Raw genomic sequence first — 16,590 nt, forward strand, 5'->3', positions numbered from 1 at the left:
TCACATTCCTATTTTATATTGAAGAAATAGCAGATTCAAAGTAACTCTGCTTTTATCTTGCATAGAAAGGTAGCACAGACCTTGGGGCTAAGGTTTTTTTCACAAATTATTTGGATACAGCTGTGGATTATAAAAACATTAAACAGTAATACCTGAAAGGGATTTGCAGCCATTTGGGTTATCAGGCTGTGTTTCATACCCTTCTGCACACAAGCATTTGTAGGTTCCGTAGGTATTGATGCATTGCTGGCTACAGGGAAATCCAGATGAACATTCATCAATATCTACACACGTTTTGCCATCATCCTTCAGGAGGAATCCAGGCCAGCATTTGCACTGGGAAAGAAAACCAAATACATTAATTTTTAATTCTGTTTATCATCTGTGTGTACCTTCTTCTGAATATGTTAGCGTCATAAACTTTTTATGTATCTCATTTTTTCGAGTAACATCTTAATTACTGTGCTGCTTGTATGTTTTACAGAAGGCATATCTACTTTTCTTTTCAAGTACTGCTCATGTAATCCTAAGCACCATTTCCTCCAAAAAAACCCAAAGAAAACCCTGTACAATGAGTAATTATTCTTTCTACTTTAGCTGAAGAAAAAGTAAAGCACACCTTTTCAAAAATATAGAAAAGATTTTTCCTTGAAAATAATGATGGATGGACGCTTTGGAGTTCTTAATTTTCAATTATACATGTGTTTTTTGGTAAAGATAGAAAGGTTTTAATTATTTTCCCTGGAACCATTGACATCACCTAGCAATCTGTGCAACACAGCAATGTGAATGAGAACTCTTGAGGCTAATTAGGAGCTGGAGGTGGACAATTCTTGTGGATCCCTTCTAACTCAGAATATTCTCTGTTTCTCTTTTACTTGGCTCTGATGAAGTTTATCACATGCAATGTGAAAGATGAAAAAAAAAAAAACTGGGCAGAGGGGTTTTGAAATAGGGGCATAAACTTTATCTACAGAAGAATTTGTGTCATCCTCCCTCCTATATCCTCTACTTCTCTCTGCAGAGATCCAGGATGTGCTTTCTCCACCACTTCAACAAGGTTTTTGCTGAACCCAACAGCTCTTGAGTCTCTGTCTCAACCCTCACAGTTCTAGAGGGTTGAATACCTGCAGATCTAAGCCATGCTGCACAAAACTTATTTAGTTCTCAGTGGGCCAATGTTCAGCTGAAAAGATGAAACTTTGGGAGTGCAGTTAGGGTTACTTCAGAGTTAAAACCCTGAAAAAAAGGTCTATCTTCTATTTTTAGCTACTATTTACAGGCTACTGCAGTCTGTTCCTCTCTATTTGTCAAGGCCAAAGAGCAGATTCAGGTGATTCAAAAAACATCCTCACATGCTGACCATGAACAGTTTTATTCTGCTGCTAAGGTGATATTAATTTGTTTAAATATTTCTGTAAGAGTCTTGGTAAAAATTGGGAGAAAACTGCTATTTCTGCTGTTCATTCCTATGTACTGTAAATTTTTTACTTTTTGATTTTCAGTGCTCTGCATACACCAGTATGATTTGTTGCATTTAAAGTGTTGCACGATCTCTTCCATAGGTTTAAAGTATGTACTGTACCATTTTTTAAATGCAATTTGGAATTGTTTGCTTACAGGAAATAAAAATTTGAATGTTCTTATTACGGCATGTAAGCTACTTCACTACAAGGAGGTACCACACAGTGGGCCTTTATTATAATCATGCAGTAGTTAAACCCTTAAGAACTAAAAACTTGCATTATATTACACCATATTTTGCAATTATTCACCTTGTAGCCAACAGGAAGGTCCTGACAATCTTGGGAACAGCCACTGACTTTCTTACTGAGGCATTCATTAATGTGGCAGCTTTTCTCATCAGACCCATCACTGCAATCTTCTTTGTTATCACAAACCGCACTTTGAGGAATGCACTTGCCATTTTTGCACATAAAAAAAGAGCTGTTACATGACTGCTCTGGAAAACAAAAAAGAAAACAAAGCTTGGTGTCATCCATTAGTATTTGGAATTAGTTTTCTCATGTATCAGCTGCTGTGTGCACATGAAATGAAACAATTATGTAACAATTGAGTATTCTTTATTGGCAGCATTATAAAAGCTTTTCACTTTTCAGTGTCTTTAAAGGTTATTCCTCTCCTGGAAAAACATGTGAAGACATCAAGTCATAACTCTCTTCTATAGATTTGGTTTTACATAATGGAGAACCCTCTACATCATCTCTGCACAAAACACAGTTCTACAGTTTCCGAAAGTTAAAAAACAGGGGTTGTGCCCCCTGTGGAGGCTGAGGTGTTTAGGAACACAACTGACTGAATTACAATGCATTCCTTGCCTAATGACCTGCACATATGGTTTTCCCTGTTTGGCAAAACTTGAATACATCGTTTCAGCTACATTCAGATCCTTCAAATAGCAATTGAAACATTTAAATAAATTTAATGTAGGTGTGCTGCCTCACCTCACAGCAGATGAGCGTTTTCCATCAAAATTGGTATAAAGAAGCTGGCTACAGAGCAATGAAATCCTAAGGTCTAGACAGAAGAACTGGTCTTTCAAAAAGCCACAAAATAGAACACAATATGCAGACCAGGACTAATTTCCCTCTCAAAATGCAGTCAGACCTCATCAAACTTATTAATGTAAGCAGAAAATACCAATAAAACCAATAGCATTTGGTCAATAATTTAATAAAATTAAAGCAGTGTTTATTATTTATAGTGAGAGCGTCTTTTGTATGATCTCCTTTTGTGTGATGAATATCTTGGACACAGTAAACATTTTTAAGAGCAAGCTAGAAACTTTGGAAATTACTATATTAATATCATCTTATTTTAATATCAATAGGACTTAGGCATTAAGGACGTGTCTGCTATTTTATTCCACAGGAACTGGTGGCTTGAACTTTGTGAACTGAGGTTTTGGATGCTCAGAACACTTTCTCCTTGCAAGACATGAGCAGTATCATGAAAACACTAGAAATTTAAGCCATGAGGTTTTGCATTTGCTGACTTAAAACCCTAAACAATCGCTCTCAAAAAAGAAAGGTCACACGTGTTCTCCAAAAAATTACACACAAACCTGAACTTTTGCACTTGGTGTTGAGAGGTGCTTCATCAGAGTGGTCTGGGCAGTCAAAATCCCCATCACACTGCCACTGGGAATTCAACAGGCACCGTCCATCAGCACAGGTGAACTCTCCAGGACGACAGCGACGATACCCTACAAAAACAACAACCAATCACCTCATGTTTTCTCCCATAATTTCCACATAAAATTCTGCATATTTGAGGCAATGCAAAGTATTTTTCACTCCATAGAGAGATGCAAATTGTTGTGCTTATACAAGTGTCTACCAGCAAAGAGAGAAATCGAAATTCTCTTATGTAGCACCCTATAGTCATGATACAACTCACACAGATGTGAAACATTTATGCAGCTCTCAATCATAAATTCCTTTTCTTTTTGGTGCTATTCCATTTATTCCTGTTATTAGGAAATAGCTTAACAATACCCAGCAAATATTTTTGTGGTGTGCTTAAGGCTGCATGCCTTCCCTTTAAAACATGCAGAACACAAACCATTTTAACCACACTAAACACACATTTTCAAAGATGGCCACAAAATCAATACGTATAGAATGGAGGCATTTTCAAAGTGAAAGTAGATTTCTAACAACAACAACAATAATAAATATATAATGAAGTAAATAAACCACAAACAGGCATTTGCTTCTTAGAACACAGTGGTTTAACTGAGAGTTGTAAACCGACAAAGCAGTAGAAAAACTTAGAAAAGTCATCACAAAGATAGTTTTTTCTGTTCAGTTTTAAGTAATTAGTTATTAGGATTTCATTAAAAAGATAGGCTTATACAATGGACTCAAAAATTGCATCAAAGAAATTTTCAAGGAATAGAATGATTGTGAACTTTAAAAAAAATAAAAAAGTTATTTGCTTCAGTCACCTGTCCCATTTTTATTTCTGAATAGTACTCTACAAAAAAACAATAAGAAAATATACTTTCAATTATACAAATAGAAAAAGTAAAAACAGCTACACTAAAACAAAGCCTAGATTTTTAAATGTATTCCATTAATTCAGCTTTCAGGAACATATTTAAACCCAAATTCCATGTCAGGTAAGTAGACTGGTGGCTGAAGAGTACCTGGATTGTTTTGGCTCCCAGATGGAAGATGAAAAAAGGTTTAGGTCTACAGTCAACAGAGCTGTGATCAGACTCTCTAGTTGGCAGTCAAATCAGAAACCACAAGTTTCAAATCCTGGGGAATGATGTGGTTCAATTTTAAATCCTGTCAGCACCTTGGAAAGTGTGTTTTGGAATTTGACTCCTACTCTTTACAAGCAGTTCCCTTTCCCATAAAAGAATGCAACCCTTTCCTAAAATGGCAGTGTAACAGTTTTGCCATACCAGTCCCACACTGAGGTGTATATTTGATTACCAGTTAACAGAAAATTGCATTGAAGCAGCGCAGCACAAACATTGCTGCAGAGTTCAGTTTCCCTGCAGAAATTAAATAGAGCCAGTGCCTGAAGGCAGGTCCATACTAAATCAGATTAGGACTTTGTAAATCTCCTGCTCCTTTTGCTGTTCCCTCCTTCTGTCTCTTTCTGAAAGTCTGACAAAATAACACTATTGATTTGTCTGTATTTTAAGGGGTGTGTATAGTTTATAGTGTGTGTGTGTACGTAATACTATAGAAAATAAATTAAATACACCAGCAAGAAATTGTAAGTGTAAAGAAAAAAAAGGCAAATTCCAAAGTTTATGACTGTTGAGTTCTAAATAGTTATTCAGGTACTGAATACTGGGCTGGGGCAGGAGGTGCACACAACTGCTCTCTGTGTCTGTGTGCTCCGCACCTTTTGGGACTAATTATACAATGGTGTTTGAAAACCCCTAAGAGCTATAAATTTTGCAGCTGTGATTTGCCCACTCTGTTGCTGCTAATGATACTGAGTGTGTAATTCACTGATTTCCTCGTAATTATCTGTCATTAATAAATCAATAAGCATGCTTTTTCTCACAATCTTTGGGTGTCTGCTCACGTCATTAATGCACATACCCCCTCCAGGTCGTGTGCACAATAAAGACATCTATAATATACAGATATTTTCTAGCTATTTTCTGTTATGGCTTTCATTTCTGAAGCAAATTTAAGAGTAAACAACTAATATAGATCGTGACAGCACCAAACCAGGCATTATAATCACCAATTTCTCCTTTTGGAGGGAATATTTGCTCTATATTTTCCATAAATAGTATTCATATAGATTAGTGTTTCTGAGTATGGCCCTGTGCAGATATCCAGATAGTATAAGAAACCCTAAATTCATGTGAGTGGTGAAAATTAAACATTGACATATGTTTTTTAGTTGATATCATTTAACTTCAATGACAATCATGACAGATGTGTTTCATTATTTGGTAGGAAAAAACCGTACAGAGACAAAAAGACAAAAAACCATATAATAAAGATACACTTGTTAAACAAGAAATTCTAGGACATACTTTTAAAATTCTCTTTAATATTATTAGCAGTCAACTGTAAGACACTATGGGAAATAATTTGTCACTGTAGCCCCAGATCCAAGTTAATCCCAAACTGTATTAATTGATGCATAACTTAAAAGTGAGAATTAAAACAATTTAAAAAAATGAAGAGCTTTCTTTTTCAATAGTGCCTTCAAGTACTGAGCCCTGAAGAATGCCTTACAGTTAGCAGTGAAATTGTTCTATTTGCTCTATTTTTGTTATACTTGCCACATTCCAGAGATTCATCCGATCCATCTCCACAGTCATCATCGTGGTCACAAACAAACTGCTTGGGAATGCAGACTTTGTTATGGCACATGAAAGCATTCTCATCACAAGTGTTATTGGGAGCTAAGGAAAATACAGCCCATTAAAAAAAAAAAAGAAAGAAAGAAAGAAAGAAATTGAGAACAACCAGATATACAGCTGATTTTCTTACACAAAGATGAAATGAGAAGTGCATTTGAGTGAATTCAATGGAAAGAACCATAACTTTTTAGTCAGATAAAAAGCATCACACAATTCAATACCAGAAAAACCTACACATCACAAAGAATGCTACAGAAGTAAAGATAGCTAAAATCTCCTGTAATCCAAGGCAGAAAAGCTTCAGAAGTTGATGCTGTCTATGACTAAACTGAGGTCTGGCTCTGAAGAAAAGAACATTTGGGAAGAAGAGATGTCCTTGTATTAGCCTGCTCCTGAACAAATGCTCTTCCAAGTCCATAAACACTCAAAATGTATAGAATATATTTATATACAACTTTTACACATTAATAAAACAATCCCCTCCAGTGAAACTATTACTGAACTCCTGACACTGTTAACAGAAATGTGTCTCAGGAGACTGGAAGTAATATTTTATAGGGTAAGAGATGCCAGGATCTGAACAATCAGCCAGAAAAGCATCTCCCTTCTTGATGCACAACCTCCCTGACCTGAGCAGCAGCATTTTCTTCAGGAAGAGCAGTAAAACTGCATAGTCACTGATGTGCTAATTTTCATCAGTAAACACACTGAGTCACATTTTCTTCAGCTGGGCTGCCTCGCTGCGTGTGAGCAGAGCCTGGAGGTGTCAGGCTGATTAAAAAGCTGAAGGATCCTGCTCCATGTGCTCACACAAGGGCCAGCAATCTTCACCAGCAAAGTGGACACTACAGAGGCAAAAGCAGCATGGAAATAACGTTTTTTTTGACATGCAAACCTACCACAGCCTGCTGTGGAGAGCTCGTCACTTCCATTGGGACAGTCCCGCTCCCCGTCACAGAGCCAGTGCTGGGGGACGCAGGCGTGGGAGCCCAGGCAGCTGAAGGTGTCTGCAGCACAGGTCACTGAGCCTGCAGAAACACGGCATGGGAGCCCTCAGCACGGAACCATCCCATATTCTCAGCTGCAAAATCCTAACCTATGCTTTTATGGTGACGGGTAATGATTAAAGGGGTTTATTCTAAAATATGACTTTGTCCTGCACATTATGATAAACTTACTGGCCAGGATTGTTTTACAGTCAAATTTTGACCATTTGCTATTTCTTCCATTCTTTTCATTTATTCAGCCTCTTAAATTTCCCCCACTTTATGAAAACCATCCAGCAGAATAATCTTTTGAGCCAGTTTTGGTCAGTAAATTTGACTGCACATTTGGACTGACTGAACAAGGGAACGGATCTTGCAAACCATGTAATCCCTGCATCACCAAACTCTATGGAAGCCAAAGGCACTCAAAATTTTTGTTAATCAGAGAAGAAAACAATGTGTACCAAGTAAAGCAGTAGTGTGAGTTAAAAATACCTGACAGTTCTGATCCAACTAACTCAACATACTGTTTACCTGACTAGTTTTTTCTTGGCTATTCTTTAGATAATGTTATATCCTAGGATTAAATTTACTCCATTTGGAAGCAAATTTTTGTGCAATCATCACTTAATGTATTCTCTTAGATAAGTTAAATATACTTCACGGTGTATTTTCTACAAGTTTTAATTAGAAATTAGAAAAATACTAAAACATTTTTTAAAAATATTTTCTGTCCTACTTATGCAAAAGGGGCAACTTTTGCCTACTTATACTCATTTGCCCTTTTTTGAAATTTCTAGAATTGAACTTCATGTTGAATTTCTACTGCTTTTTAAGACTGAAAAATCTGAAGTCATTTTAATCTCTTTTCTCCTTGCAATTCAGATCCAACACCTGTTCCTAAGGAGAAGACTTAACTCTCCTTTCTTTATAACCAGTGCAGATTTTTCCCCTCTTTGAGAGAGGTTAGTGTCCTAAATAATTCACATTTTACCATATTAGAACAGTATAAGTTCCACCTCCATCCTTTTCATTTGATGGCATTTCTACATCTACGTTTGATTAAGCAACTACTTTAACAAACCACATTTCTTCTCTGCCTACTTAACACTTTCAGTTATCAACAGTATTTTTACTGTGGTAACACACTGGAAATATGGAATAAATACTCTTTGTTGAATGGACTTTAAGAGGATGTTTGAAAAGGAACATATATTTAAGAGTTAAAAGCTGAAATTTTACAAAGAAACTTAAAATACAGAGAATGACGGAACCAACGTATAAAATCACTAAATTGTGACACCATGATTTGGCATAATGTGATTTTCTTTTGAAGAGAATTCACTAACACATTTCCAGTCCATTGAGCCCTAGAATGAAAACAAAATTTTCAGTTTCTCATGCACCTTGAAGCGTTTGGGAATGTGAGAGAAATACCATACAATATATGCTATGGTATAAAAAATTTTAGAGAGAATAGAAGGAAGAGCTAGGGAAAAAAAAACCAAACCCAAAATACAACAACTTTAGGGTCTTTGAGCACTCGTCACTCAAATATAAAATTCAAACAGCAGTTTTACCTAAAGGATAGGAAATGGACAACAGGCTGGCTGTTCTTTCACCCAGGCTGGTTTGCCATTCATAACTCTACTGATAAAATTCACACAAATCATCCAGTTCCCATAAAAAGGAACCTATCTGCTGGTTGGAGGGGGCTGAGGGAGGAGATCCCTCACAGCCTTTGGAGATTCTGTCCTTGTTCCCTTTCCCAGCCTCTCCTTAGACCTCGTGGTGTCTCATTCTGCCTGATCTGCCACAACCCAGAGCTGAAAGGATCCTACTCACCACAAACAGCATCGCTCTCGTCTAAGCCATCTCCACAGTCGTCCTCACCATCACAGGTCCACTGCTTGGAGATGCACTTGTTTGCAGAGCAAGCAAATTGATTCCATGAACAGGACGAATCTGGGGATGACACCAGGCACTGCATTTGTTAGGTTCACAACAGCCCTGCGTTCCCTGCATTTTCAGCCATGGTTTAGGATTTTTTGCACTGCTCCTTTCTTCCCTCCCAGTTTCCATGTACTAAAACCCTCCAACACAGTAAAATCCTAATCTTGTTATTCAACATATTATCAGTTTGTCTCAGAGTTTGCATTCACCAACCCATTTATAAAAATAAATAGTAAAACATTCCAAACACATTCCAATATTTCCAAGTATTTTTTTTAGTGGGAAGAGGAGAAACACTTTAAAAACTGAAGCCTGGTTTGCATATTTAACATAGATGCTACAGCTACAGTCAACTGCTCTATTTGGGTAGTAGTGCTGCGGGCACAGTCCAAATTTTCCAACCCAGCCTTCCTCCTGGTATTCCAGTATTTAACTCCATCTTTAAAAGCTTTCATGTTATTTTCTCTCACAAGAAAAATTGCTGTGTGTTTGCTTTATCCCATTTACACTTTTCTATACATTGAAAATAAGAGTTTCTGCATTTCACAATCAGACTGCACAACTGCTCTAAGTAAGTGCTATTCTTCTCTGAAACATTCAGGTCTTCCATGTTTCCCAGACTCCTTTCTTTAGGAATAAATTTTATTTTGTTGCAGCTGATGACAACAAATTTTAATATTAACATTAAAATAATTTTAGGTAATGAAATCTGAATTTAAAGACGAGCATTATAACAGGTGTCTCAAAATGTGGGAAAAGTAGAATTGACTTAAACCCCCTTCTCTTTTGCCCATAAAAATCAGCTAATTCAGTTTATAATATTGTACAGAAGTGAATAAAACCTGGAAATGTAAACACCTAGTTATGCTTGACAAACGTGGCCAACAGAAAAGATTCTGATTGTCACAGTGCAGAGCAGTTCCTAATCTGAAGTTATAAGATAAAAATATACAATGAAAACTGCAAAGCAAATATGGAAGCACGTTAATGGGAACTGGGTCACAAAGAGAGTGATATAAAATGTTCAGTCATGGTAGGAAGTAAAGCAAAAACACCACAAAAACTGAAAAATACCCGAATTTCAGGTGTTATTTAAATAGGGAATAGGAAAATTTGGCACTGCTTTTTGCTGTTCTGGTACAATTTCACTACAAAAATAATCAATTCAGGTAATCCATACAAACTGAAAGACCAGCTCCCAGCAGGAGTAAAGCCAACCTGCTTTGTGACTCAGGTAAAATTTAAGAATCTGAAAAGATCTGAGAGAGAACAGACCCTTAACCCAGTTCGCAGTTCATGCTGTATTTTATTTACATCACTTCCATCATTACTTTAAATAATTACATCTATATGGCCTCTGATGCAAAGGAATGCCTATTTTGGTGTTTGGGTATTTCCCGTTGGAGTCCAGATAGCGACTCAAATTCATGATACCTATAAAACTCTTCTAATGAGGAGCTGTGGAAATAAGTGAAATTGTTAAATATTAAAATAATAGAAAACTCCGTATATAAATATATCCTTAAGAGAGAAAAAAATAAAGGGCTTTCATTCTGGCATGAAATAGAACTTAAGGTATTGACAGCATGAAGTATTAGAACTGAATCTGAAAATACAGCATCAAAGAACTTTTTATATAATCTCTGAGATATAAATGCACACTTCTTTGCCAACGTGCATTAGTGACTAGAGAAATACAAATAAGACAAAATGCTCACCACAGTGCAATTCATCTACTCCGTCCTCACAGTCTTTCTGCCCATCACAAAGCCAGGTGGTCAGAATACATCTTCCACTAGGACAACCAAAATAATTTTCTTCACATGTGGGTTTGTTTTGAACTGTGATAAAATAAAGAATGTAATGTAAAATGGTCTCTACTAGTATGATTAGGAGCCTAATACATTTTTGCTAAATTTCTGAATACTGATGGACAAAGTGTTTATGTTTAAAAATGGAAAAAAAAAGTAAATAATTTGTGTTCATTAAAAAAAAAAGTGATAGCTAATTAGTTTAGGGAGCTGAAATAGTTATTTTTTATATTTTTAGAGAAGAATCAGAGCACAGCTTAAAACTAAATTAAAAAGCCTATAGAGGAAAGTACTTCAGTTTACAGGTTTTGAGGTCAGGCAGGTCAACATTGCTTGTTGGTTTACACCAGCTGAAGAAATTGCCCTTCTGATCTTTCTGCTGTCATTTACAAGATAATCTAATTGTGGCAGTATTTTTGTCACTGGGAGAAGCTACAAATCTCATGCATGCACTGACTAACAGGAGCTACAGCAGTGATGCTGGAGCCAGAGGATCAGACCTGGTCAGAAATTAAGAACTTCTCCTTTGTCTTTTTTATTTCGTAGAGTCAGAAAGTAATTTAAAATTTGATTTTTATGAATGCTTAGAAACCAGGTTTGAGGAGAGAAAATGTCACATATTGAGTTTCATGATGCAAGCACAAATATTAGTCTAATAACAGCTTATTTTCAAAATCTTAAGCAAGGTCCTGGGAAAACCCAGGAGTTCCAAGCACTGGAAACCACTGAAACTGCCATGGTTTTTTCATTGTTCCCTCAGTGTACTGTATTTTTTTTTCAGCCTCCTCTCTTTGAAAAGGAAAGTTAAAGTGAACATTTATTGCTTCTACAGCTGTATGAATGAAAAAAAAAAAAAAGAAAGAATAAAGAAAGAAGTGGGACATCTGTGATGACTTGGTAGACATTAAGGATTCTCTAAGTACAGCTACCCTACATGAGTATTTTGCTGTAGTTTTCTGTAAGAACAATGACACTGAACCAAACTGCTAATGGGAATTGCAATATTTGTAATAGAAACAACACTCAAAAACTTAATGTGCCAGAGTTGGTCAGTTTTGAATGAAATGGCAAAGGAAATCACATGGTGGGAATGGTATTGCTTCCAAGTAAAGGGAGGAATGATCCAGGCAATTAGTCACACATTGAAATGATGGAACATTTTGGCATACATTTGGAATTCAGAGAGAAGTAATACAAATAAATGGACAATGGAATAAAATGCACATTAGTGTACTTATGCAACATTAGTTTACTGAAGCTGTAGCACACTGCCCTCAAAATATTCCTTGGTACGGAAAAAAACCCCTTCTTTGTATGGAAATACAGCAAATCTAAGCTATTTTGAGCTAAATCAAGGGTTATATACATTTACATAATTAAGAGATAATCTGGAGAATGTAGAGATTAGAATGGTAACTCTAACTTAATATGCATCTATTCATAGGATTGATGGAAGTTCTTAATGTCAGATTGGCTGACAGTACTGCTCAAGTCCCAGCTTTCTCTGCATCCTGGTAATATTTTCATCAATACATTTGGCACACTTTATACAAGAATACTAATAGAAACTTCTGGTGACATAACAGGATTATCACACAGAAAAAGAGAATATTAAATGGAAATAATCAGATTATGTCCACTACCAGGCAAAATTTTGATGGCACCGAATAACATAAAATTTGAAGTCTTTAATTTTACAAAGAATAAAATTTATTGTTTAGGAAATATTTACTTTTATTAAATGCTTATTCTTAGAGGAAAGAGTTAGGGGTAACAGGAGATTAGTTTCACTCTAGAATAAATCAATTATAAAAACAAATAGAAATAAAAAGATGTTTACATTTTGTCGTTAATATTCTCAAACACAAATGAGGGGTTCTGGATAAAAATGGAGCAAACACATAAATGCCCTCCTTCATTAGGAAAGAATTGAATATTGTGAATAATTTGCTGGTTAACATTAAATATCGAGCAATAACCTCAGTCCTGAGTCTGGGGCTCAAGTTGTCATTCCCCTTTCTCCTTGCTGAAGACCAGAACTATCACAAAAAGCAATAACCCTGGATTCTACCCTGGCAGCCTATTCCAAGGACCAAATAAAAGAGAAAGTAAAACAAGTCAGCAAGAAAAGAAATACCACCCACTAAAGTGGTGGCTAATAAAAGTTCCTGAGTGATTATGCTGATGCTTGATGAGCTTGACATTTTAATGACTCCTGTTTTACTTAAATAAAAATGACAAATGACAGACCTAACCTGGAGGAAATAGAAAGCTAGGCATTACAGTTTGCTTTAGGAAAAAAAAAAAAAAATCATTCTTTTGTATTTTAAAAAATTATAATTATATAATTATTATATATTAAAAAATTATTCTTTTGTAGTAATTTGCATAATCCCATGCAACACAAAATAAAGGTGAATAAACTGCATTCAGCATTATATTAATCTCTTTGTTAAATAAAATCAGTTTTGACTGAATAAACATTTTGCAACACAATGAGAAACACTCCCCCCTCAAAAAAAAACCCCTGTTCTTTTTTAAAAAAGTAAATTAATGTTGTTTTGCTGTTGTTTGTTTGTTGGGTTGTTTTTTTTTTTTTACTTTTTCACAGTTACCTGGGCATTTTAGCTCATCTGTATAATCTCCACAGTCATTAGCTCCATCACAAATCCATTCTGGCAGTATACAGAGGGAAGTCGAATTACAGCTGATAAATCCTGAAGATTTTATCCCAAGTTTATAGAAGTAGGCACAGTCTGTATTATCTGGAAAGAGACAGCAAATTACCACACACCTAACACAGCCTGAGAGCCTCACAGTTTAATTTTCACACTGAGCTCGAGGACACCACGCAGGTGTCGGTATCCCAAGCAGCAGTGCCCAGGAATTAACTGCTACATAACAAGGAATAATCAGGGAGCAGATGCTGTGAGGGAGCACAAACACAAACTTACTGCAGCTCTTTTCATCTGAAGCATCTGCACAGTCAATGATCTGGTTGCACTGCGCTGATTTCCCGATGCAAACCCCATCTGCACAGCGGAATTCTGTCGAGGCACAGGCTGAGTCTGGAACATATGGTTATAAAGGATGTAAATTTGTGTGCTAAACAGACTCTTCAGATGCACATTATACATATGATGATGTTTAAGCCTTCTGCCTTTCAGAATGAGGCATTCAGAACACACTGTACCTTCCAGCAGACATATGAGTTTGAGTTTATTACACGTGTAAGTTTCTAATTTTTTAATTTATTTTTTAGCCTGGAAGCGTCTCTAGGTAATTAAACTCATTTTGAGATAATCAATATTTGAGGCAGGAAGAAGCATTTTCAAGATCATCCATGAATCTCTCAGATTTATTTCTTGTAAAACCAGCTTGGGGTTCTTGCCTATATGTTTTTCCCTCTACTTATATTTAGGTAAATGATTAAAAATTATTTGGTGCCTTCAAAAAAATGCTAATTATTACAGATATCTAGCTTTTTAGTTATATATCTTGTGGAATAGTATCCCCTCCAACCTTTCTGAATTGTAACGAAGGATTTGTGGCCTTCGTGCATTGGCTGATGTACAGATATAAAAATTCATGTTGTAAGACAAAAAACCAAAAACCAATTCTGATATAGAAAGGAGAACAATTCTAGCAAGCTTTGCAAAGGACACAGACATTGCCATGCATCTGAGAAGCAGAGAAACAGAGCATTTGCTGCTTCAAAGAAGAAGCAGATGCAGAGAAGAAATCACCCATCTTTCAACCTGTCTGCAGTAAAGTTACTCTCTCATTACTTCACAGAAGGAACAGCACCTGTATTTTATATTTTATACATATAAAATATTATATATAATGCATATATTTGACATTTTATAGTCAAAACCCCTCTCCTCCTAGAAGACCGTAGGTGCAAACCAAAATCAGCCTTTATATCAATCCCATCATATGATTAAATCACACGTTCTTTTCCAGCTACTCCAATCTGCATAATAAATATTTACAAAGCAATATTCCTAAATCACCTTGGAAATTACTGCCATTTACCTTTACAGTCAAATTCATCAGAGTTGTCACCACAGTCATTTGCCCCATCACAGACTTTGTCACTGGGAACACAGCGGCGATTGGAGCATGGCTTGAAACCCTTCCGACAGCCTCTGTTCTCTGGGAAGTTAAATACAAGCACATGATTGGACTGACACTTCATGAGAACAGCCTTACACTCAATCCAAACAAACAATCCAGAAAAAAGTATTTTAGTTGATAATGCATTTGAAGCTACATGGAAAAACCTTCAGAAATTGTTCATCTCTTATGCAGCAGAACTTGGACTGATAAAGGGGTACAGAAAAATCAATAAGGCATGACAAGAAAGAATGGCAAAAAGAAAAAAAAAAAAAGAGGTGAAGCCTAACTCCCAGTTTTCATTATCTTGTGGTGTAAAACACCCATGTACTTTAGATGCATTTGTTTTGAGACACATTTCTGGGGAGCGTGTTTGCATATGGCAACAATATCGTGATCATATAGAATGAAGCATACCAAATCTGACCTAAACCAAAACAGCAACAAATGGAGAATAAAATAACAACAAACATTAGCAGAGAGGTTTCTGGATTTCTGAGCACCAACACCAACACCATTCTGCTCAAGAACACTATTGAAGAGTGAATGAATTTTACGTAAGGATATGTTGGAAAATTCAGGACTGGTTTACTAAAGCCCTAATTATTGCAGAAGTCACAACAATAACATTCACTGCATTAGTTAATCAACAATAATGAGTCCACCATCCTGTTCTTTATCAGGTTCAGAAAGCAACACCCTGCATATGACCTAGTGCATCCCAGAATCCCAGCTCTTCCTGGTTTTTTTTTTCCAATGCGTAGCAAAAAAATTTGGTATGGTTGATTTAAATGAGGCAAAATGTTCACTGGCACATTGCAAGTTAATAGAATGTCCTTCACAGAATTATGTGGCAAACCCATGGAAAGACAAATTGATGGCTCTCAGAAAAATAGAATCATGGAATGGGTTGGGAGGGACCTTAAAGACCATCTCATTCCACCCCTGCCATGGGCAGGGACACCTTCCACTATCCCAGGTTGCTGCAAGCTCCAACCTGGCCTTGAACACTTCTAGGGGCAGCCACAGCTTCTCTAGGCAACAAATCTTGTATTTATAAATCTATTTGTAAATCTATAAACTAGCATTCATATATTTTTTCAGTATTGCAGAATAAGTATCTTCCATCTTTGAAAAAGAAGCTAGCTGTGTTTTTCCTTATTTTTATTTTAGAGACAGAAATATGAGAACGTTTGAGATGCTTTTTAGCAAATATGTCAGTTAATACATGAAGTTTGAAAGAAAAAAATATTTTCATATAATTTTCTCCATGTCATGTAAGGGTTTTCTTAATGTGTGTTGCCATTTTCTTGCTGAGCATCTTGGCTGAGATGGTGAAAATAAGTAGAGAAGTCACAGAGGAAACAATCTAAGCATGTGTGACACCACAATTACAACAGGAAGGTGAAAGATCTGGAAATACCTACCACAGTAGAAAAGTTTCTCATCAGACTTGTCCTTACAGTGAGCAATGCCATCGCAAGTCAGCTGATAATCAATGCATTCACCATTCCCACATTCAAACTCTGAATAGATGTTGCAAGTAGAATTTTTACCTAAAAATACAACACATTAACAGGTAACTTTTAAAAGCTTTTACAACTAGCGGAGATGAGAAAGAATGCTGACTGCATTTCAAGTTTGACCTACGTGAATTTTGAAAACCTAAGTACAAAACAGTAAAACAGACCATGGCATCAGAGCTTAAAAGCTTCTACAAGGAGAACCTGTAAAAGAAAATACATTTACTAATATCCATGAAGGAACATGTAGTGAAACAACTCAGAGGCACTGATTGTGATAAGAACTTTGCCACTATTGTGCTCAGCTTCCTTCTACTCACCCGTGCCTT

At 36.2% G+C, this 16,590-nt stretch overlaps 1 protein-coding gene across 2 annotated transcripts in view; it reads right to left on the reverse strand.

Moving 5' to 3' along the window:
* LRP1B (LDL receptor related protein 1B) overlaps window positions 1-16,590 on the reverse strand; it is a 638,461-nt gene that overhangs the window by 104,798 nt on the left and 517,073 nt on the right. For both annotated transcript variants that reach the window (XM_032114472.1, XM_032114471.1), the window contains 11 exons: window positions 16,166-16,294; window positions 14,658-14,777; window positions 13,574-13,687; window positions 13,235-13,384; window positions 10,527-10,649; window positions 8,701-8,820; window positions 6,769-6,897; window positions 5,789-5,911; window positions 3,086-3,226; window positions 1,776-1,963; window positions 153-336 (listed from right to left, as the gene is read on the reverse strand). In XM_032114472.1, the coding sequence (XP_031970363.1) occupies window positions 153-336; window positions 1,776-1,963; window positions 3,086-3,226; window positions 5,789-5,911; window positions 6,769-6,897; window positions 8,701-8,820; window positions 10,527-10,649; window positions 13,235-13,384; window positions 13,574-13,687; window positions 14,658-14,777; window positions 16,166-16,294 (1,521 nt within the window). The remainder of the gene's footprint in view (window positions 1-152; window positions 337-1,775; window positions 1,964-3,085; window positions 3,227-5,788; window positions 5,912-6,768; window positions 6,898-8,700; window positions 8,821-10,526; window positions 10,650-13,234; window positions 13,385-13,573; window positions 13,688-14,657; window positions 14,778-16,165; window positions 16,295-16,590) is intronic.

Source organism: Corvus moneduloides, chromosome 7, assembly GCF_009650955.1.
Source record: "Corvus moneduloides isolate bCorMon1 chromosome 7, bCorMon1.pri, whole genome shotgun sequence".
Classification (NCBI taxonomy): domain Eukaryota; kingdom Metazoa; phylum Chordata; class Aves; order Passeriformes; family Corvidae; genus Corvus; species Corvus moneduloides.